The sequence below is a fragment of the Delphinapterus leucas genome, chromosome 7 (assembly GCF_059928025.1).
Source record: "Delphinapterus leucas isolate spDelLeu-1000000601 "Yukka" chromosome 7, BTC_Dleu_Yukka2, whole genome shotgun sequence".
NCBI lineage: Eukaryota > Metazoa > Chordata > Mammalia > Artiodactyla > Monodontidae > Delphinapterus > Delphinapterus leucas.
The window spans coordinates 60,532,281-60,556,670 of NC_143135.1; the positions used below are offsets into that span (position 1 = coordinate 60,532,281).

The following is a 24,390-nucleotide window of genomic DNA, read 5'->3' on the forward strand; positions in this document are numbered from 1 at the left end:
TAACAACCTTTATCTCCCCTATCTTCTTACTGATAGAGATATGGTCCAAAGAAGGTAAAAAGATCCGCATCTCTAGGGCAGGATTTGAACCTGGCACTCCGGCTCTAGATCCCCAAACTTTCCCTGTAAATCACACTACCTCACTCAATGAATTCAGAAGATCACTCAGAATGGTCAGAAAAAGTAGGACTTGAACTGATACTTGAAGAATGGGTGAGGTTTGCAGAAAAGAAGGATTTCCAGAGCAGAGAAACAGCAAGCACATGAGCACTTGGAGACTGGCATGTGAAAGGAGAAGGCTGTAGAAAATATTTAAATGTAGGGGTCATGTCCCCACAAGAGAAACAGGAAGAAAGAATGAAATGAGAGAATCCAGACCATGGAGGGCCTTAAAAGCTAGGCCAAAGGGTGTGGCTATTTGGTAACTCAACATAAGGAATGAAATTTCAGAAGATAAGTTATTCCAGTTTTATCCATTAGGCTTTTCTTGTAGATTTTAGTATGCAATGGTAAATATACTTTAAAAATGAGATGGATACATTCCAAAAAACACATTGGAAAACTCTACACTACTGCACATGGCAATTGCACCTTCTGTAATTCTGCACCTGCTTCATCAACTGTTGGCTATATCCCAAGAGACCTGACATCACTGTTTTCTGACAGGGGCACAGAGGATTTGCCAGAGCACTTGAGAATGTGTGAGGATGAAGAGAGCATTGGCTAGGAACACAGATGTCTTTTAAGTAGGGCACTGCGTGGATGATTCATCTCTAGCATATCAAAAGAATGTGGAGTAAGTAATGTTGTCAGAGTGGACCTGAAAATATACTATTAGGTCAATGATGTGCAAGTGAGAATGTTTTTCTATGAAGGGTCACATATACAGAGCAAGTTGGTTCTTGAGCAATTTAACAAAACATAGATGGTTGCTGTTTAAATTAAGAACAGGAAACACAAAAGTTAACTGTATATACACTAAAAAAAAAGTAGTTTAATAAAATGTGAAGATTAAGAAGGAAAATTGAGAAAGAAGAGAAGGGACTAAAATGTAAGAAGAGGCCGAGGAAATGGGGAGAAAAGATAAAGAAGGAATAAGAGAAGATGGTACAATGGGAAGATGATTTATTGAAAGTTATTTAGGTTTTTAATATCCACTGTCTACTATAATAATGTTCTAACTCCATGTGGTAGATATTATACCCATTTCACAGAAAAAGAAACTGATACTACTAGAGATTGAGTAATTTGCCCAAAATTACATTGATGGTAAGTGGTAGAACTGAAATTCAAACATTGAATCCACTTAACCCCTAGGAGGCACTGAAGCCAAACCATGTTACTGACTTCTCTAACACCTGTTTCCTCATCTGGAAAATGAGCTAGTACCTGTAAAGCTACTGGATACAGTAAGCTCAACAAATAATAGCTATCAACCCTTTGAAAAGGATTAGTTAACAGACTACTGATAACTACAGTTCTAAAGCCTCCTTGCCTCCGGGTCCAAGTTTGAGAATCAAAAACTCCCTCTCGGGCTTCCCTGGTGGCGCAGTGGTTGAGAGTCCGCCTGCCGATGCAGGGGACGCGGGTTCATGCCCCGGTCCGGGAGGATCCCACATGCCGCGGAGCGGCTGGGTCCGTGAGCCATGGCCTCCGAAGCCTGTGCTCCACAGCGGAGGCCACAACAGTGAGAGGCCCACGTACTGCAAAAAAACAAAAACAAAAAACAAAAAAAACTCTCTCTCGGGAATCCTAGATGTTTTGGCAAAGAATCCTCAAGTCTACCAGGCACAAAATATTCCCTAGACTGAATCAACAATGTCTCCTACATATACGTCCTACTAAATGTTAAAGGTACATAGGTTACACTGTGACTAATTAAATATACATCAAGTTTAATTTCATGTATCATTTTATCAGTAAGTATTATCTCTATCAACAAATCCTAAAAACCACAAAGGGAGTCTTTGTATTCAAAAAGCCTGGGAAGGACCAGGAGTGTAATCCTTACAGTATTCCACACAGAGGAAGGGAGCGAGAGCAGCCAGTGAGACCTACATGTGACCTTTCTACCCCTTAGACTAAGGATCCTCACCTCCCTCTCCTTAATGATTATCCTCCCTCCTATCCATTCTTTTCACAGCAGAGATAAGAGATTTTTTCCTAATGGCAATATTGATCCTGTCACTTTCCTACTTAAAACCATTTAACTGGCCCCACTGCCTTCAGACCAAAGATCAAACTCCAGTTGGGCATAAAGATCCTTGTATGATCTGGGCCCTCCTTAGCCATCCAGGCTGCACCAGACACTGGTCTAAACTCCAACCTATTGAACTGCTTTCACTTCCAAGGACAAGAGCTCCTTCTTGCTGTCCTGCTTTTCTACTTCCTGTTCTTCCTCCTTTCCACTCTTCAGGGCTAATTTCTCAGAATTTCACATCCTGGCTTTGATATTTTTCTCTGCGTGGAGGCTTCTCTGATCCTCTTGTGAAGGTGCATTAAAGGTTCCTCCCTGGGCAGCCTATAAGACCCCCATAGCATTGCTTACATTGCATCACAATTGCCCCATAATTAGATTCTAAGCTCCACGAGGATGGAGAACATCTTTGATTTGTTCTCCAGTGCTTACTACCATACACGGCACATAGCAAGCACTGAATAAACATCTGCTGAATACATTTTAAAACTCCATGAAAAATATCCTATTTTTCTGTGCTCAAAGCACAGTTTTTGGTTGTTGTTATTTGTTCTGTTTTTTTGCTTTTGTTAAATTTTAATTCCCTGTTGAAGAAAACCACGCATCAACAAATCTATAGTCAGAGCCCCAAGCCACAGACAAGGAAGTGAAGAGAGCAGGGTCATTAAAAGTGACCTCAAAGAGTCAATAGCCCCGGCAGCAAGTTCCAGGGTCCTTGGCCGGGTCTCTTACCCTCACCTCCGGGCTTTCCCTACCTAACCAGTGGAATTAATTCTAGTTGCTCAATTTTTCATTCCTGTAAGAACGTCAAGGTCCCTCAGTAAGCTCTGTATGGAACAGGTGACAAAAATTAATTAATAGTTCAATGGGCATTGCTTTAAATGTACTATGATTTTAACATGGAATCTGTATAATACCTATCCCTAAGGGTATACAAACTTTCAAAAACCCTTTCAATTTCTCTTCAAAATGCATTCCAAAAAGAATTAGGTTATGGCATGGATTATAGCCATTTTGCAGATGGAAACCAGAAGACAGAGAGGTCAGGGATAATTTTCTTTTTAGCACCTAACAGAAGGTTTTGAAAAAGGGATATTTTCTTTCTCTAATCCCACTTCTTCCCTTTTGCCATCATACAGACTTCTCTCATACCACCTTTTTTTAAAAATTTATTTTATTTACTTTATTTATTTATTTCTTTGGCTGCGCTGGGCCTTTGTTACTGCGCATGGGCTTTCTCTAGTTGCGGCGAGCAGGGGCTACTCTTCATTGTGGTGGGCAGGCTTCTCACTGCGGTGGCTTCTCTTGTTGCGGAGCACGGGCTCTAGGCGCACCAGCTTCAGTCATTGAGGCACGTAATTGAGGCTCAGTAGTTGTTGCTCACAGGCTCTAGAGTGCAGGCTCAGTAGTTGTGGTGCACGGGCTTAGTTGTTCCGTGGCATGTGGGATCTTCCCAGACCAGGAATCAAACCCGTGTCCCCCGCATTGGCAGGTGGATTCTTAACCACTATGCCACCAGGGAAGTCCCTCTCATACCATCTTTAATGCTTTATCGTGTTTGGATTTTTGTTCGTTTGTTTTTGTTTCTTTTATAAATCTTTCTTCTTCTAAACTTTAAGCTCCTTGCAGGCAGACGCTAGGTGTTACTTTTCTTTTTGTCCCTACTTTTCTTTTTGTCCCTAGCTTAGGTTCCAGACTTGTGCAGACATGCAAACAATGTTTGCTGAAATGTTTCCCCAACTCTTAAAAGTTCTCTGCTAACTGTGTTCTTAGGCTCACTGTCAGGTAAGCAACTCTGTCTTTATCAAAGAAAAACCTTAGTTTCAAAAGAAACAAGTATTTCCTGATTTTTTGATTTTCACTTTAACAATAGAGGACCTACTTAAATATATTTTTCAAATACGTAACTCCTAGATATTAATGCAGATAGATGCAAATCTCTCTGGAGATTAATGGGTTCCTGCCACATCTTAAAGGAGGCTGCCAGAGAGAGAGGAGCAGCTGAAAGTTTTGTAGGGGCTTAGTCACATGGTTCAATAGTAACAGTAGGGAATGAGTAGAGAAGAAAAACAAAAATAAAAACAAAAGCAACCATTCAATTAGTCCAGATGGAGAAAAACAGCCCATAAGCTAATTGATTATATCTATCATGACAGCTGATTCAGTGTCTGCCTGTAAAAACACAGGGCCAAAAAAAAAAAATGCACAGCTCCATTTGGCTGCCTTTCATTGGTTCAATGGTAAAATTCCCTCCAAACAGATGATGCAGTGCAATCCAGCCCTTCTTGGGTAATAAAGTGAACCCAGTGATGTTTTATGGTGGGAGGTCTAGTCAGCTGAGCAGCCTTGCCGACTGTGGCTTGGATTGTCTTGGGAGCTAAGCGCTACATCAATCACACTTCTGTGTATAAAGGCAGATCTCTGGGATACTTCTTTTCTGTGCCGAAGTGACTTACAAGCAATGACACTATTAGGGCTAAAGATCCACTGTCAGGCAAACCATCTGCATCTAGGTGTTTCTTTAGGATTGAAGATAATTTGCCCTCAAGCCCGCTCTCCACTCCCCCTGATGGCCCACGACTGCTAGTGGCCCATTCTGCTCAAGCAATTACAAAGACAAAGGTAGCACATGCCCTTGGGAGGAAAGATAGATCATAAATTACAATTACAGCAAATTACAATGCAGTGCGCTGTATTCTTTGATGGTGCTCTTGGGGCCCAAAGGAGGCACACACTTTTGCTGTTGGGCAATTGGGGTCTAGAACTGGGCTTCTAAAGTCAGTAAGAGTTTTCAGACATATGTAAAACACATAGCACTGAATCTAACAAAGATTAAATTTTCAAATAAAGAAATATTTTGTTATTTATGAAAGTAACACTATTACTATTATTTGGGAGGCAGAGTGTTTTGGCAGGGAAACAACACGCATGAAGGCAATAAGAAACATCCCATGCTGGATACGGACTTCCCTGGTGGCGCAGTGGTTAAGAATCCACCTGCCAATGCAGGGGACACGGGTTCGAGCCCTGGTCCGGGAAAATCCCACATGCCGTGGAGCAACTAAGCCCGTGCGCCACAACTACTGAGCCCACGTGCCACACCTACTGAAGCCTGCACACCTAGAGCCCATGCTCTGCAACGAGAGAAGCCACCACGATGAGAAGCCCGCACACTGCAATGAAGAGTAGCTCCTGCTCGCTTCAACTAGAGAAAACCCCGCACGCAGCAATGAAGACCCAATGCAGCCAAAAAACAATAAATAAAAATAAATAAATAAAATAAATACATTTTTTCAAATTAAAAAAAAAAAGAAACATCCCATGCTGGAAACAAGGAACAGTTCTTTGTGGCTAGAAGAGGAGGGGAGTGACAATGGAATTCTCGGTTTAGCAAGATGACTTTGTTGGCAGAGTGGAGAGTGGATTGATAGGTTAAGAGAGGGAGACGGAGTCAAGGAGACCAATTAGGCAGCTGCTACAAAAAGTTCAGTCAGGATGAATGGGACTACCCTCTGAGGGGACAATACGAGGAAACGTTGCCCTGGGGTAAGAAGAATCAGCAGCAACCAGGTTCTAACACATTGCAAGGCCAGCTTGTGCCTTCCGGGCCAGGCCAGTCTCCGTCACATTCATGTCCAGACACCTGCAACCAGGGCTGGTTTAGTTCTTAGTCTCTGGCACCTATAGATGCTAGAGCAGCAGTTCTCAGCTCTGCCTGCACCTCACCTGGGAACCACTTTTATAATGTAGGTGCCTCAGCTCCACTCCAGACCTACTGAATCAATCCCTGGGCAGATCTCCACTTATTAAGTGCCCCACACAGGCAGAACTGAGAACCATGGCTCAGCAGACAGGCACAACAGTGACTTTTATTCAGTGCCTTTCTCAAAAAGTCTCCACTTGTGTGTGCCTGGCTGTGGGGACACATGGTAACTGGATGGGGATGCCCCTGCACCAAGCTGATCATTCTAGGGAAGGAAGCGAGGCCCTACCACTATGTGACTTGAGTGTCTCGCTCTTGAAAGCTTTGAAAATGCTTGTGAACACACCCAAATGAGGGGTTCCAAAAGAATTTAGGGGGCTGACTCCACAAAGGCAGAATAGAATATAGATTCTCAGTTACCCAGTGACCATCAATAATGATGCAGGAGAAAACAAAGATCTTAGCCTTGGTCCCCCATGATCGGACTGGGTAACTTCCATAAGTTTCACCTGTATGGTACACTCTGACTCTGCAACCAGAACTCTGCACACTGGAGACAAGACAATCATAGTGAAAAGAATGACATCCATCTGAATTATGTCTCAGTAAATAAAATCGTTTCAGTTTCCCAAGTTCTTAATCTACAGAAGATACTACGCTAAGTACAATATTGCATTCCTTATCCTGTTCTAGAGTCTCCAAAACCCTAGGAGAGAATTCTTAGATTCAAAACCCTAGGGCTTCCCTGGTGGCGCAGTGGTTGAAAGTCCGCCTGCTGATGCAGGGGACACGGGTTCGTGCCCCGGTCCGGGAAGATCCCACGTGCCGCGGAGCGGCTGGGCCCGTGAGCCATGGCCGCTGAGCCTGCGCGTCCGGAGCCTGTGCTCCGCAGCGGGAGAGGCCACAACAGTGAGAGGCCCGCGTACTGCAAAAAAAAAAAAAAAAAAAATGAGATTCTGAGAGCCCAAGTAACTTGGGAAAGCTTACCGAGCTAGGAAGTGACAGATCCAACCCTGAGCCCATATCAGATCAAACCCGTATGGTAAACACCACTCTTACTGCTTACATGTCTCCAGGATTTGTAGCCCATTTTGGAATGTAAACTCCTTGAGACCAAAGGCTAAGTAAAATTTAGGATTATCTTTGAGTCTCTCCCTTAGACCTCCTCTACTTTTGTTTTTTGAATTACTGGATTTTTTGAGAGAATAAGGTCAGGGAAATTCTGTCAATATAAGGCCCCTCTCTCCTGCTGCCCACTGGGTCTGAGCATCCTTAGTGGAGGCAGCATTCAAGAGGCTACCTCTGCCAAGTGCAGATCCTGTTCTCTCAGGGGAGAAAACAAACTACACTGGGAGCCTGAGAGTCCTTTCTGCATTTAGTGTATAAATCTATTGAGCATATTAGTTACTTTTAGAAGTGAAGCTGGACACTCAGGGAGAATTTTGATAAGAAAGGAGTAGCCGGGCCTTTAGCACATGAGACTCAGAGTTCAATGACTTGTTCAAAGCCAGATTTTAGTAGACATGTTTTTACCTGCTATTTTGGATATTTTATTATGTCCAGGAAGGAAGAGAAAGGGAATAGTTATGGGCAAGGCTATAAAGACACTGAGACTGCAAAACTGAGATCAGTGTCAATGCATGAGTTCATTCATTCAACAGATATTTATGATTGAGCAACTAACTGTGGGCAGTTTTTTATTTGTGTGGTTCCAACATGCATGAATTTCCACTGCTATGGTTTAATTAAGGAACACCAGCTCCCTGACAAGACGATTCAAATTTTGGTGACCGCAATATATTAACTGTGAGTGAGAGAGTACATCATAAACTTGCTCTTAGCTCTTTGTTCCACAAATCACTACATAGTAACAGATGCACATCATGATCAGCAACTCATCACAGTCACTTCTTTCAAAGTCTGTTGGGAATGGGTCACTGCAGACCTGTTGTTCAGTTCACACACAGACAGCAAAGCATGTAGTTCTTTTGCCGCCTCATCTCCTAGTGGTAAGCCCACATGCCATTTTACAGAAATGGCTAATCCAAAGAAGGAATTTGCCAACGACGATGAAAGTGCAGCATAGAAACAAAAAGTGACAATGCTGTAAGTGAAATTCAAATGGAACAGTGGAATTTTAGAAGACATAGCTGATCGGGGGAATGTTGACACTGCCACCCTTTGAGAAAGACCAGATATGCAGCCAGGGGAACTTACTAAAGGCAAACATAGGAACATAAATGAAGAGAGAGGTTGGGATGAAAAGGATGAAGATGTCCCAGAGGAAATCACACTGGCAAAAAAGTGCACATTAAAAGAACTCTGACATATTTCATAACATTGAAATGGATAAAAGGTTGGAAGCTGATCCAAATCTAGAAAGGAGTGACAATTCACTAAGGCATAGGAAAGTTCAATATCTTAGACAATGGTATTTTTTCCCCACTGATTATTCAGATGTCATCTTTATGACCTCTCCCTATGATGCAAAAGCAAGGACTGCTTGTATTAAGTGCCAGGCATCAGAAAACACAGTCCCTGAGGAGCTTCAAGATGGTGGAAGAGTAAGACATGCAGATCACCTTCCTCCCCACAAATACATCAAAAATACATCTACATGTGGAACAACCCCTACAGAACACCTACTGAACACTGGCAGAAGACCTCAGACTTCCCAAAAGGCAAGAATATCCCCACATGGTAGGGCAAAAGAAAAAAAGGAAAAACAGAGACAAAAGAATAGGGACGGGACCTGCACCAGTGGGAGGGAGCTGTGAAGGAGGAAAGGTTTCAACAAACTATGAAGCCCCTTCGCGGGCGGAGACGGCGGGTAGCGGACGCGGGGAGCTTCGGAGCCACGAAGGAGAGCACAGCAACAGGGGTGTGGAGGGCAATGTGGAGAGGTTCCCGCACAGAGGATCGGTGCTGACCAGCACTCACCAGCCCAAGAGGTTTGTCTGCTCACGCGCCCAGGCGGGCGGGGGTTGGCAACTGAGGCTCGGGCTTCGGTCGGATGCAGGGAGAGGACTGGGGTTGGCGGCGTGAACACAGCCTGAAGGGGGCTAGTGTGCCACAGCTAGCCGGGAGGGAGTCCGGGAACAAGTCTGGAGCTGGCGAAGAGGCAAGAGACCATTGTTTCAGGTGCGCGAGGAGAGGGGATTCAGAGCACCACCTAAACGAGCTCCAGAGATGGGCACGAGCCGCGGCTATCAGTGCGGACCCCAGAGACGGGCATGAGACGCTAAGGCTGCTGCTGCCGCCACCAAGAAGCCTGTGTGCAAGCACAGGTCACTATCCACACCTCCCCTCCCGGGAGCCTGTGCAGGCCGCCACTACCAGGGTCCCGTGATCCTGGGACAACATCCCCGGGAGAACGCACGGCGCGCCTCAGGCTGCTGCAACGTCATGCTGGCCTCTGCCGCCGCAGGCTCGCCCCGCATCCGCACCCCTCCCTCCCCCCGGCCTGAGCGAGCCAGAGCCCCCGAATCAGCGGCTCCTTTAACCCCGTCCTGTCTGAGTGAACAACAGATGCCCTCAGGCGACCTACACGCAGAGGCGGGGCCCAATCCAAAGCTGAGCCCCAGGAGCTGTGCGAACAGAAAAGAGAAAGGGAAATTTCTCCCAGCAGCTCAGGAGCAGCGGATTAAATCTACAAAACAACTTGATGTACCCTGCATCTGTGGAGTACCTGAATAGACAACGAATCATCCCAAATTGAGGAGGTGGACTTAGGGAGCAAAGATATATTATTTTTTCCCCTTTTTCTCCTTATGTGGGTGTGTATGTGTATGCTTCTGTGTGTGATTTTGTCTGTATAACTTTGCTTTTACCATTTGTCCTAGGGTTCTGTCTGTCCATTTACTTTTCTTCTTTTCTTTTTTTAGTATAGTTTTTAGCACTTGTTATCATTGATGGATTTGATTTTAGGTTTGGTTAGTCTCCTCCTTCTTTTTTTTTATTACTCTTCTAAAATTCTTTTTTATTTTAATAACTTTATTTTACTTTATTTTATCTCCTTCCTTCCTTCCTTCCTTTCTTTCTTTCTTCCTTCCTTCCTTCCTTTCTTTCTTCCTCTCTCTCTCTCTCTCTCTCTCTCTTTCTTTCTTTTCTCCCTTTTATGCTGAGCCGTGTGGATGACAGGCTCTTGGTGCTCCAGCCAGGCATCAGGGCTGTGCCTCTGAGGTGGGAAAGCCAAGTTCAGGACACTGGTCCACAAGAGACCTCCCAGCTCCACGTAATATCAAAGGGCGAAAATCTCCCAGAGATCTCCATCTCAATGCCAAGACCCAGCTCCACTCAACGACCAGCAAGCTACAGTGCTGCACACCCTATGGCAAACTAGCAAAACAGGAGCACAACCCCACCCATTAGCAGAGAGGCTGCCTAAAATCATAATAAGGCCACAGACACCCCAAAACACACCACCAGACGTGGACCGGCCCACAAAAAAGACAAGATCCATCCTCATCCACCAGAACACAGGCACTAGTCCCCTCCACCAGGAGGCCTACACAACCCACTGAACCAACCATAGCCACTGGGGACAGACATGAAAAACAACAGGAACTACGAACCAGCAGCCTGTGAAAAGGAGACCCCAAACACAGTAAGTTAAGCAAAATGAGAAGACAGAGAAACACACAGCAGATAAAGGAGCAAAGCAAAATCCCACCAGACCTCACAAATGAAGACGAAATAGGCAGTCTACCTGAAAAAGAATTCAGAGAAATGATAGTAAAGATGATCCAAAATCTTGGAAATAGAATGGAGAAAATACAAGAAACGTTTAACAAGGACCTAGAAGAAGTAAAGAGCAAACAAACAGTGATGAACAACACAATAAATGAAATTAAAAATTCTCTAGAAGGGATAAATAGCAGAATAACTGAGCAGAAGAACAGATAAGTGACCTGGAAGATAATATAGTGTAAATAACTACTGCAGAGCAGAATAAAGAAAAAAGAATGAAAAGAATTGAGGACAGTCTCAGAGACCTCTGGGACAACATTAAACACAACAACATTCAAATTATTGGGGTCCCAGAGAAGAAGAGAAAAAGAAAGGGACTGAGAAAATATTTGAATAGATTATAGTTGAAAACTTCCCTAATATGGGAAAGGAAATAGTTAATCAAGTCCAGGAAGCACAGAGTCCCATACAAGATAAACCAAGGAGAAACACACCAAGACACATATTAATCAAACTATCAAAAATTAAATGCAAAGAAAAAAAGCAGCAAGGGAAAAACAACAAATAACATACAAGGGAATCCCTATAAGGTTAACAGCTGATCTTTCAGCAGAAACTCTGCAAGTTAGAAGGGAGTGGCAGGACATATTTAAAGTGATGAAAGGGAAAAACCTACAACCAAGATTACTCTACCAGCAAGGATCTCATTAAGGTTTGACAGAGAAATTAAAACCTTTACAGAGAAGCAAAAGCTAAGAGAATTCAGCACCACCAAACCAGCTTTACAACAAATGGGAAAGGAACTTCTCTAGGCAGGAAACACAAGAGAAGGAAAAGACCTACAATAACAAACCCAAAACAATTAAGAAAATGGTAATAGGAACATACATATAATTACCTTGAATGTAAATGGATTAAATGCTCCAACCAAAAGACATAGATGGGCTGAATGGACACAAAAACAAGACCCATATATATGCCGTCTACAGGAGACCCACTTCAGATCTAGGGACACATACAGACTGAATGTGAAGGGATGGAAAAATATCTTCCATGCAAATGGATATCAAAAGAAAGCTGGAGTAGCAATTCTCATATCAGACAAAATAGACTTTACAAGAGACAAAGAAGGACACTACAGAATGATCAAGGGATCAATCCAAGAAGAAGATATAACAATTGTAAATATTTATGCACCCAACATAGGAGCACGTCAATACAGAAGGCAAATACTAACAGCCATAAAAGGGGAAATCGACAGTAACACAATCATAGTAGGGGACTTTAACACCCCACTTTAACCAATGGACAGATCATCCAAAATGAAAATAAATAAGGAAACACAAGTTTTAAATGACACATTAAACAAGATGGACTTAATTGATATTTAAAGGACATTCCATCCAAAAACAACAGAATACACACTCTTCTCAAGTGCTCATGGAACATTCTCCAGGATAGATCATACCTTGTGTCACAAATCAAGCCTTGGTAAATTTAAGAAAATTGAAATCGTATCAAGTATCTTTTCCAGCCAAAACGCTATGAGACTAGATATCAATCACAGGAAAAAATCTGTAAAAAATACAAACACATGGAGGCTAAACAATACACTACTTTATAAGCAAGAGATCACTGAAGAAATCAAAGAGGAAATCAAAAAATATCTAGAAACAAATGACAGTGAAAACAAGATGACCCCAAACCTATGGGATTCAGCAAAAGCAGTTCTAAGAGGGAAGTTTATAGCAATACAATCCTACCTTAAGAAACAAGAAACATTTCAAATAAACAACCTAACCTTACAACTAAAGCAATTAGAGAAAGAAGAACAAAAATACCCCAAAATTAGCAGAAGGAAAGGAATCATAAAGATCAGATCAGAAATAAATGAAAAAGAAATGAAGGAAACAATAGCAAAGATCAATAAAACTAAAAGCTGGTTCTTTGAGAAGGTAAACAAAATTGATAAACCATTAGCCAGACTCATGAAGAAAAGAAGGGAGAAGACTCAAATCAAGAGTATTAGAAATGAAAAAGAAGTAACAACTGACACTGCAGAAATACAAAGGATCATGAGAGATTACTACAAGCAACTACATGCCAATAAAATGGACAACCTGGAAGAAATGGACAAATTCTTAGAAATGCACAACCTTCTGAGAATGAACCAGGAAGAAATAGAAAATATGAACAGACCAATCACAAGAACTGAAATTGAAACTGTGATTAAAAATATTCCAGCAGGGCTTCCCTGGTGGTGCAGTGGTTAAGAATCCGCCTGCCAATGCAGGGGACACAGGTTCGATCCCTGGTCCGGGAAGATCCCACATGTTGTGGAGCAACTAAGCCCATGGGCCACAACTACTACAGCCCACGCAACTAGAGCCCATGCTCTGCAACAAGAGAAGCCACCACAATGAGAAGCCTGAGTACCACAATGAAGAGTAGCCTCCCCTCTCTGCAACTAGAAAAGACTGCAAGCAACAACAAAGACCCAATGCAGCCATAAATAAATAAATAATTTTTAAAAATCTTCCAACAAAAGCCCAGGACCAGATGGCTTCACAGGTGAATTCTATCAAACATTTAGAGAAGAGCTAACACCTATCCTTCTCAAACTCTTCCAAAATATACCAGAGGGAGGAACACTCCCAAACTCATTCTACGAGGCCACCATCACCCTAGTACCAAAATAAGACAAACATGTCAGGAGAAAAGAAAACTGCAGACCAATATCACTGATGAACATAGATGCAAAAATCCTCAACAAAATACTAGCAAACAGAATCCAACGGCACATTAAAAGGATCATACACCATGATCAAGTGGGGTTTATCCCAGGAAGGCAAGGATACTTCAATACACGCAAAGCAATCAATGTGATACACCATATTAACAAATTGAAGGAGAAAAACCACATGATCGTCTCAATAGATGCAGAGAAAGCTTTCAACAAAATTCAACACCCATTTATGATAAAAACCCTCCAGAAAGTAGGCACAGAGGGAACTTTCCTCAACATAATAAAGGCCATATATGACAAACCCACAGCCAACATCATCCTCAGTGGTGAAAAACTGAAACCATTTCCACTAAGATCAGGAGCAAGACAAGGTTGCCCACTCTCACCACTATTATTCAACATAGTTTTGTAAGTCCTAGCCGTGGCAATCAGAGAAGAAAAAGAAATAAAAGGAATCCAAATCGGAAAAGAAGAAGTAAAGCTGTCACTGTTTGCAGATGACATGATCCTCTAAATAGAGAATCCTAAAGATGCTACCAGAAAACTACTAGAGCTAATCAATGAATCTGGTAAAGTAGCAGGATACAAAATTAATGCACAGAAATCTCTGGCATGCCTATACACTAATGATGGAAAATCTGAAAGTAAAATTAAGAAAACACTCCCATTTACCATTGCAACTAAAAGAATAAAATATGTAGGAATAACCCTACCTAAGGAGATAAAAGACATGTATGCAGAAAATTATAAGACACTGATGAACGAAATTAAAGATGATACAAATAGGTGGAACTATATACTATGTTCTTGGATTGGAAGAATCAACATTGTGAAAATGACTCTACTCCCCAAAGCAATCTACAGATTCAATGCAATCCCTATCAAACTACCACTGGCATTTTTCACAGAACCAGAACAAAAAATTTCACAATTTGTATGAAAACACAAAAGACCCCAAATAGCCAAAGCAATCTTGAGAAAGAAAACCGGAGCTGGAGGAATCAGGCTCCCTGACTTCAGACTATACTACAAAGCAACAGTAATCAAGACAGTATGGTACTGGCACAAAAACAGAAATATAGCTCAATGGAACAGGATAGAAAGCCCAGAGATAAACCCACGCATATATGGGCACCTTATCTTTGATAAAGGAGGCCAGAATATAAAGTGGAGAAAAGACAGTCTCTTCAATAAGTGGTGCTGGGGAAACTGGACAGCTACATGTAAAATAATGAAATTAGAACACTCCCTAACACCATACACAAAAATAAACTCAAAATGGATTAAAGACCTAAATGTAAGGCTAGACACTATCAAACTCTTAGAGGAAAACATAGGCAGAACACTCTATGACATAAATCACAGCAAGATCCATTTTGACCTACCTCTTAGAGAAATGGAAATAAAAACAAAAATAAACAAATGGGACCTAATGAAACTTCAAAGCTTTTGCACAGCAAAGGAAACCATAAACAAGACGAAAAGACAGCCCTCAGAATGGGAGGAAATATTTGCAAATGAAGAAACTGGCAGAGGATTAATCTCCAAAATTTATAAGCAGCTCATGTAGCTCAATATCAAAAAAACAAACAACCCAATCCAAAAATGGGCAGAACACCTAGATAGACATTTCTCCAAAGAAATACAGATTGCCAAGAAACACATGAAATAATGCTCAACATCATTAATCATTATAGAAATGCAAATCAATACTACAATGAGATATCATCTCACACCGGTCAGAATGGCCATCATCAAAAAATCTACAAACAATAAATGCTGGAGAGGGCGTGGAGAAAAGGGAACCCTCTTGCACTGTTGGTGGGAGTGTAAATTGATACAGCCACTATGGAGAACAGTATGGCGGTTCCTTAAAAACTAAACGTAGAGCTACCATACGACGGAGCAATCCCAGTACTGGGCATACACCCTGAGAAAACCATAATTCAAAAAGAGTCATGTACCACCATGTTCATTGCAGCTCTATTTACAGTAGCCAGGACATGGAAGCAACCTATGTGTCCATTGACAGATGAATGGATAAAGAAGATGTGGCACATATATACAATGGAATATCACTCAGCCATAAAAAGAAACTAAATTGAGTTATTTGTAGTGAGGTGGATGAACCTAGAGTCTGTCATACAGAGTGATGTAAGTCAGAAAGAGAAAAACAAATACCGTATGCTAACACATATATATGGAATCTAAAAAAAAAAAAAAATGGTCTTGAAGAACCTAGGGGCAAGAGGGGAATAAAGACGAAGACCTACTAGAGAATGGACTTGAGGATACGGGGAGGGGGAAGGGTAAGCTGTGACAAAGTGAGAGAGTGGCATGAACATATATACAGTACCAAACATTAAAATAGATAGCTAGTGGGAAGCAGCCGCATAGCACAGGGAGATCATCTTGGTGCTTTGTGACCACCTAGAGGGGTGGGATAGGTAGGGTGTGAGGGAGGGAGATGCAAGAGGGAAGAGACATCGGGATATATGTATATGTATAACTGATTCACTTTGTTATAAAGCAGAAACTAACACACCATTGTAAAGCAATTATACTCTAATAAAGATGTTAAAAAATAATAATAGACAAGAATAAAAAGAAAAACACAAACAAAAAAACACAGTCCCTGCCCTTTGCTGGTCTTACATCAAACAAATTAATTCTACAAATCTGTGATCAATTGTTCTGTTTAATGGGAGTGTTAGCTTAGCTCAGGCTACCCATAAGGGATTTAGAGAGGAACTGTGGGAAGATAATTAGTAGGGGGTTGGCTATGGAGAGAATAAAATAGCAAAGGAAATGTTGGGAGGGGGTGCTCCCAGTCTGAGGAGAATGCAAATCCCCCAGCCCAGCAAGTCCACTTCCTGTCCCACAGGCCCAGTGAGGAGTGACTCTGAGCTGGTTTTTAAACTGGCTGCCAACAGTTCAACTGGTAATGTCAGACACATGTTAACTGACATCAGAATACAGAGATACAGGTTAAGGTTCCTTCTCAAAATAATCCAGAAACTGAAAGTGCTACCAAATGCCACTCTCAGCCAACTTGTGTGAATAAAGTTTCTTAAAACCAGTACAAAGTGTTTGGATGCAGATCTCCAAAGCTATGGACATGCAAAGTAGCATCTGGGGCTGCGAAAATATGCTTTTCAGGAAATCAAGTCACGGGAGTGTATGAAATGACACATCTGGTTTTAGGCAGTGGCTGTGATTTTTAAGTCCACAATGTATATTATGTTGGGTTGTTTTGTCCATCATAAAATGTTTGAACTTTCAATTTATTGCTGCTACCAAGGAAGATTACAGCTATGTGATAGGCACGTGGATGCTCCCAGGAACACAGCTGGTAAGAGGTGGACGGCTCCTTGGGATTCATCTCGTCCAACCTCTGCAGTTAAATTTTTTAAAATGGGGTGAATTTAGTCTAGAGAGGCCAGCTGTCTAGCTCCACAGTCAGATTTCTGCCCCACAATAACAACAGCCAACATTTACTGAGTACTGTGTGCTAGGCACAGTGCTGAGAGCCTTATATAGGAAGCGTTGCCTCTTTAAATCCTCACAGATCCATGAAATAGTTGCTGTTAGTATTACCATTTTATAATGTGGAAACAGGCTTATGTTATTCAGCTAACTTAAGCTAACCATGAGGGAGCTGCGATCTGAAATCAGGTAGAATGATCTGAGCTGACATTCTTAACCACTAAGCTAAGACTGTTAATAAATGACCTGTTCTGGATAATTAGTCATATGCCCCCAGATAAGGTAATCATGGTCCCCGTCCCCTAGAGGAATTTAGAGTCCAGCTTTCCATATACAACTACTAATTTGTAAACAACCTTACGAGGTAAGTGAAATAATTTCCATTTTGCAAATGAGGAAACTAAAGGCACCAAGTTCAGTGGTTTCCCAAGATTACATAGCTTATAATTGGTGAGAGTGGGACAGTCCATCGGTTCTTTCAGACCCATAAACCTGCCTCCCTGCATAGAACTATCCTGACCCTCAGCAGGCGCTGGCTATTTGAACAGAACCTGCATGCATCAAATACCTGATCTGAAATCAGTGTGGATCCAGGCATTTCCGGAACCCATTTAAGTCAGTGGCAAGAATTTCACATTCTTAAATTTCTCTCTGTGATATACAGCAGCAACAGTCCAGCAGCTCATATGAGGCAGGTTTATTATGAAGAGGCTAATGGTGAATCGAACTCTTGGAGTGTGGTTTGAGGGTGGAACTGAGGCGGCGGAAGAGAAAAATTCACCGATTCTTATTCCCCCAGAGTGTAGACAGCAAGAGACAAGAAAACAGAGCCGCCTTAAGAAGATGCCTGCAAGCTGTGGGCGCTAAGAAAAGGCAGGCATTGCAGTTCTAGGGAGGGAAGGGGAGGGGACTCTGCCATCCTCTTTCCATTTTCTTGGTCACAATTCCCCACTGGTCTGTCAAGAGAAATGGGTCTGAGAAAAGCAGCATGATTCTCACCACAGCTCCTTAGCCAGTTTACAGAGGTTTTCAGCATAGCAGGCAGCTGCTTCCCAAATTCAGCTCTGCTCCCCTCTTCCTGGTTGAGTTTACGGTGTCTCAACTCCGCCTGCCAGCACACAGTCCCAGTGCTCTTGAGTTGGGGCCAAAGTCTCCGAGGAGTGAAGCAGGTGGGGCCACCTTCTCAGGCTAGTGGCAGAGCTAGTTTGAGATGCTTTGCAACACAAAAGGGCCTATTTAAGAGACGGGATTACTTTCTCCATTCCACCCTTTTAAAAGCAGGAACAAATCACTTTCCAGATGACTGTTTCACTCACCTCTCTCTCTTTCTCTTCTCAGCTAAAAACGCCTTAGCACTGGAAAGGTGGTGGACCTGGACGCCTGCCTGGGGAGTCTGCTGAAAGGATCCAGGAAGACTTCTTCCCCCCAAGTCCCATCCCACCCTCCAGCTTAGCCCCGAGTGTTTGAAATTCCAACACTGAAGTGTTAGTCCGGTATCTTCTTTTAAAATGTAGAAGAAAGTAAACAAAGTTATTCACACTGTAGAGTTAATTCTTCAGCTGGCTGGCTGGAATCTGCCGGTTCCCCCAGGCCAGGAAATGCCGGCTTACATCAGCCTTCAGGCAGGAAGAGTATTCAAAAAAGGATAGTTAGGGATGCCACCTTTTGGGTGGCAACACCAAGTGTCGAGAAACTATGTTCCCTAAGTCTGAGAAATCAACCCCTGTTTTCATTTCTATTAAACTTGGAAATCCCCTACTGTCAACATCAAGACCTTGTAGTTTAAACTCATCTTGATAATCCGAGGATGAATAGCTAAAATTTGGAAATTAGGATGATTTTTATTCTTACCTAAATGCATTTTCCAAATATGCTTAAGGATTCTTAATTTTCATGTAGACTGCAATTTTCTTTCTGTTTTGATCTGTACGATATATGCATGTGAAGCTAAGGTGCAGACACTGCTATTCATATGTTGATTGATCGATCAGTTGCTAAGTGGAGCCCAGACATTTAAATTTCCTCTCTCAACTGCTGATCATCATTACAATTCAGTTGAATACGGCACTATTTCCCTGCTCTCTCTGTTGCTGCTCAAATCAGATGTTATGGTCACCATGGTAACCACCTACTCTTTCTCCCTGTTATTTCATTCATTAAACTTAAAGTGCACAGGCTAGAAAATACTATGATTTAAAAAAAAAAAAAAACTCTAATAGGAATCAGTCAAGCTCACCTAAGACAGGGAGTCATTTCAGTGTAAATGTTTTATTTAAAAAGTCAGTTGAAAACATGTTCATCAGAAACAAATCATCACTAGGAAAACAGAACTGAGGGGTTGAATTGTCTCAATTGCTTGGAGATTTTTTAAAATGTTCAAAGTGGTTTTCAGGGATAAAGTGGGATTATCACTGACACTTCTAACTGGTCTTGATGGAATGGCTGCCTTGATGGGCTTGAAAGCTGTGGGAGTCTCAGAGGTTGTAGGTTGGGTCATAAAATGAAACAAGGTCTGTTTAAACCACACCTATGGGTGTAAAAGTGTATTTTTCTGTATAAATTTCTCTCCCTCCCCCCACAAAAACATTAGGGAAAAAGTAAAAAAATTTTTCCGTAAAAGCAGTACTTTGCTCATTTGTAAACAATTAATATTGACAGTCGATCACAGTTCTAGATGCAAGGGAGCAGGCTGAAATCAGATGAGTCCCTGAGGCTGGAGCTAGGAGTCTGGGCAGGGAGACAGATAATCAATGAAACCCCCAGAAGGATGGGGGCTGTTCAATCACAGAGCGTGTCTCTATTAAGCACCACTATTTGACCACCATTTCCAAGGCAGTCACCCACAAGTGGGAGTCTATCACTGAGGCAAGTCAGTTGTTGCACATCCTGTGGGAGACCACATCCGCCTAAAAACACAGTGCACTGAGGAGTTTTAATCAAGAATCCTCTTTCTCTTTCTTTCTCTCTCCAGGCATCCTGAAACGTTGCCCCTTTTGGCTCCTAAAAACAGACAGTAAGACCCCTACAGATGAAAACTCTCTTCCTGCCCACAAATGTCTACCTTGTCTAAGACAGGTGTTTTGCATCTTCCCAATCACCAACATGGACGGGAGATAATTGCAAAACGACTCTCCCACCATCACAAAATTATTATTTCTAATAGAGAAATTCTGGTTTGCAGGGACCAAGGCTCTCCATTTCCTCTGCTCACTGAGGTTGAGATTTCACTTTCAAACTGAACGGGTTTATTTTAGAGCCTCTGCATAGAAAATCTCACCCAACGTGATCAACAAATCTGCTTATTCCCTGGTTGAGACTGCCTGGGGACAAATTTTGAGTGTAATGCTGATTAGTAAGCCACACTGGACCCTCTGAACAGACTTCAGGGACCCAGGGACCATCCTGAGTAGAGACCACTGTCATTGTCATTCACAGCCATTACCAGCTGGTCCCTCCCACCTTCCATTCCCCACCTCCCAGGGCTCATATGGTTTGCAGGAATGAGGTTTATAGGGAAACTAGTACAACAGGACGTCTTTGTACTGTGAGTGATGCCAAACTCTGACATCAGGAAGGCCTGGAATGCTCATTGTCATTTGCTTCCCTTTGCCCATCTGCTGGCTGCCTCATCCTCCCCAAAAGCTCCCAAGGTTTCTTTGTGGCTTTTCCAAAGCTTCCAGCTTCCTCTTCTATTCAAAAGTCTTTCCAATTCTAGTGTCTTCTGTGCAAAATAGAAAAAAGGGTGAGGGGCACAGAATGTAAGGCTAACAGATTTGGGATTTGATTTAAAGCTTAAGGCTACGGGGTCTGGAGACTTGATTCTAGTCCCACCTCAGCCAAATCCAACTGGATGCTTTCAGTCAAATCACTTACACTTAGTTTTCTCATCTGTCAAAATGCATATTTAATGGGATCAAACAAGAGGAAGTGCTCTGGAAAGTTAAAAATTTGGTACAAATGTCAGATGCAACAGAACTACTATACAGTAGAACTCATACAATAGTTTTCAGAAGATTTCAGACAAAATCACGGATTTCAGGAGGCATATAGCCTTTACTTCATGCCATCACAATCCTCCTAGTCATCTAAGTTAGAAACTTCAGCCTCAAACCTTGATTCCACATCTAGTGAGGTATTAATCAATCCCATCAATTCTACCTCCAAACCGTCTCTCTAGGCTGTATGTAGTCCCTCTTTGTTACCACTGTCATTGCCATGAATGAGGCTCTCTCAAAATTGGTTCCCTCCCTCTAATCTTACCTTCTCTCAATGCATTAGCCACAGCAGCAGTCAGAAATCTCTTTCTAAAATGGTCCACTGATGTTGTCTCTCCTCCATTAAAATCTTTTGCTGACACCTCATCAACTACAGCATAAAGCCTATGTTCTCAGTGAAGCACATTACTCCTTCCACAAACTTGCTCTCCTGATTGATAGCCTCTCTTCTCACTGTCTTCTTCCTGGAGAACTGGTGGCTTTGCACAGATAGCTCTTTCTTCCTTTTTGTCCATTGACTCTGTTCATTCTTCTAACACACGTTCAGACACTGCTGCCACTGGGAATCCTCCTGACCTTCTCAGACTGGGTTAATGACCACCCTGCTATTCCCACAGCACCTTCTACATACCTCGCATTCCAGTATTTCTCACATGATCCTGAAATGTTTTGGATCCTTGCTTTGCTGAAGGTACAACTGGTAATACCCAGTGTAGCATTTCCGATGGCCTGGTTTTACTGAATAATGAAGAACTCAGCACAAATCCCTGGATGCATCTGACAGCTCTGGGGCAAGGAACCATCCCTACCTTACTTTCGGTAATGGCCTATGTCATAATGGCAACACCCTTGGCTTAAGCCTGAATCACAGACTCCTCCTCCACGAAACAGATTTAGTTTCTGGGAACACGTCTGGTTCCTCCACTTTAAAACTGAACTGAACAGGAACTTCAGAGTGTGTATATCAGTGGTGGCAAAGTAGTACCACATAGTTACTTTGCCCAGACGTAAGTTAAGGTCAGTAGAACACTGTTGCCCTGGTTTTGGTTCTTTCCTTCTACAATGTAAGGATAATCGTAACTTCTAGTCAGGTAGCTTCCAGGTTACTATACTGTGAAGATCTCTTAATAAATTATTCTAGACAACGCTAGGTTAGAAACAGTTCCACCCAGGAGAGGGGTGTATAAGCATATCTTTCTTGTGCATCAGGTGTTTAGCAGGCAAAGTTAGAAGGCTTGAATTCTCCTGATGTTTTGCCCTCGTCTTATTCACTCATTGCTATAAAGGGTAGTATTAACAGTTACTCTGAAAATGTCTCTAAATACAAAGTCTAATGCTGGGTAACTTCCATTCAAATCCAAAGCCAGAAAAGGAAAGGTGACTTACGAGGCATAAGTTTCGGGAGGCACTTAAGTGACAATTAATGAAAACTCCAAGGAAGTTAGAGTTTTCCAAAATCATATGTCAAACGATAACAACGTCCGTGTGGGACAGCCCAAGCCTTCCTGAAAAAGAAACACCCCAATCCTCCCCAGGTTAATTATGCTTACTCATACAGGAATTACATTTCCTTAGCCCCTGAAGCTGGGCACGACACCCTGGGGCCTGGGGACAGTTTACACTTAGAAGGACTTGCCAAAATTGACTACACAGTACATAACTTTGCATTAAGTCCTCCAAACCAGCCTGACCAGTCTGGAGCTGAAAAACACAGGATCATCCTTTTCAATGCTACTGATAAGGAACTCAGCAATAGTCAATTCAGTGCAGCTTCGGAGCCTTTAGACTACATTCTGGGCAAAGTACAATCAGCAAATTTTACACACCTTGGGCTTCCCTGGTGGCGCAGTGGTTGAGGATCTGCCTGCCAATGCAGGGGACACGGGTTCGAGCCCTGGTCTGGGAAGATCCTACATGCCACGGAACAACTAGGCCCGTGAGCCACAACTACTGAGCCTGTGCGTCTTGAGCCTGTGCTCCGCAACAAGAGAGGCCGCGACAGTGAGAGGCCCGCGCACCACGATGAAGAGTGGCCCCCGCTTGCTGCAACTGGAGAAAGCCCTCACACAGAAACGAAGACTCAACACAGCCAAAAATAAATAAATTAATTAATTAAAAAAATATTTATGTACCTTAATAATTGGGTGTTTTACAGTGAAGCTGAGTTGTCCATTTCTATACAGAGTCACTTACTGCTAAATGAACATATGACCATTTAAATATGTCTTCATTTAAGAAGAGAGAGCATGATACTTTATATACCATAATGTCAGATCAGAAACCATGCAACTTGTATCTGAGAATTAAATTGCTTTTTAAAACCAAAAGTAAAACAAAACAGGGCTTCCGTGGTGGCGCAGTGGTTAAGAATCCGCCTGCCAATGAAGGGGACACGGGTTCGATCCCTGGTCTGGGAGGATCCCACTTGCTGCGGAGCAACAAAGCCCATGTGCCACAACTACTAAGCCTGGACTAGCCTGCGAGCCACAACTACTGAGCCCACATGCCACAACTACTGGAGCCCGCGTGCCTAGAGCTCGTGCTCCGCAACAAGAGAAGCCACTGTAGTGAGAAGCCCACGTACTGCAACGAAGAGCAGCCCCTGCTACCGCAACTAGATAAAGCTCACGCGCAACAACGAAGACCCAAACGCAACCAAAAATAAATCAACTATAAAAAAAAAACAACTTTTTTTTAAATTGCAGAAACAATACAAATTCATGATGAAAAAAACATGAGTTTTATTTAAAGAAAAAATATTAGGACAAAATAGATATTAACACCTAGGTCAATCATTGAGAGCGCTTTGTTTAGTTCCTTCTATGAATTTTTTTTTAACAAAGTTGAGATCACGCTGCACAAAAAAATTTGCACTTTACTATTTCATATGCTGTATACTGTACACATTTTCCTGTGTTTTAACAGCTCCTTGTCCAGAACATTTTAATGGTTCTTTTTTTGGGGGCGGGGGGCCATGCTGCAGAGCATGTGGAATCTTAGTTCCCAACACCAGGGATTGAACCTGCGCCCCCTGCAGTGGAAGCTTGGAGTCTTAACCACAGGACTGCCAGGGAAATTCCTTAATGATTCTTTAAAACCTTACTGAGTGAATTCCCTGGTGATCCAGTGGTTAGGTCTCTGTGCTTCCAGTGCAGGGGATGTGGGTTCGATCTCTGGTCAGGGAACTAAGATCCCACAAGCCATGTGGGGTGGCCAAGAAAAAAGAAAAAAAAAAAATGAGTAGATGTATTGTAAATTCCTTAACATTGCCGCATTGTAGAAAACTTGTGATACAATATTTCAGATTTTAAGATTGGATATTTAACAATGTATATGATATTCCCAAGTAATTTAGAGGACTAAACATATTAGCAAGGGTCAGAAACACCTAAATAATAGTCATTATGTGTAGACTAGTGGTTATGAGTTTATTCTCTGGAGTTAGCATACTCACTGGCTTCACATTCTGGTTCTGCCTCAACCGAGTGACCCTCTGAGTTATGTAATCTTCCTAACATATGAAGTTTTCTTATCTCCTAAATGAGAATAAGAGTTGTACCACCTGATAGGTTAT

General features: G+C 42.4%; 1 protein-coding gene across 5 annotated transcripts in view; it reads right to left on the bottom strand.

The window, feature by feature from the left end:
* Window positions 1-21,660, bottom strand: part of DLG2 (discs large MAGUK scaffold protein 2) — a 251,959-nt gene extending 230,299 nt beyond the window's left edge. Inside the window, exons 1-2 of one of the 5 annotated variants that reach the window (XM_089914172.1) lie at window positions 21,448-21,534; window positions 17,821-20,542 (exon numbers count right to left, since the gene is read on the bottom strand). In XM_089914172.1, the coding sequence (XP_089770298.1) occupies window positions 17,821-17,857 (37 nt within the window). In that variant the 5' untranslated portion in view covers window positions 17,858-20,542; window positions 21,448-21,534. Of the gene's footprint in view, window positions 1-17,820 lie in introns of all 5 variants that reach the window. The other 4 variants (XM_089914173.1, XM_089914175.1, XM_089914174.1 and 1 more) reach the window with 4 other exon arrangements.
* Between the last annotated feature and the right edge of the window lie 2,730 nt (window positions 21,661-24,390).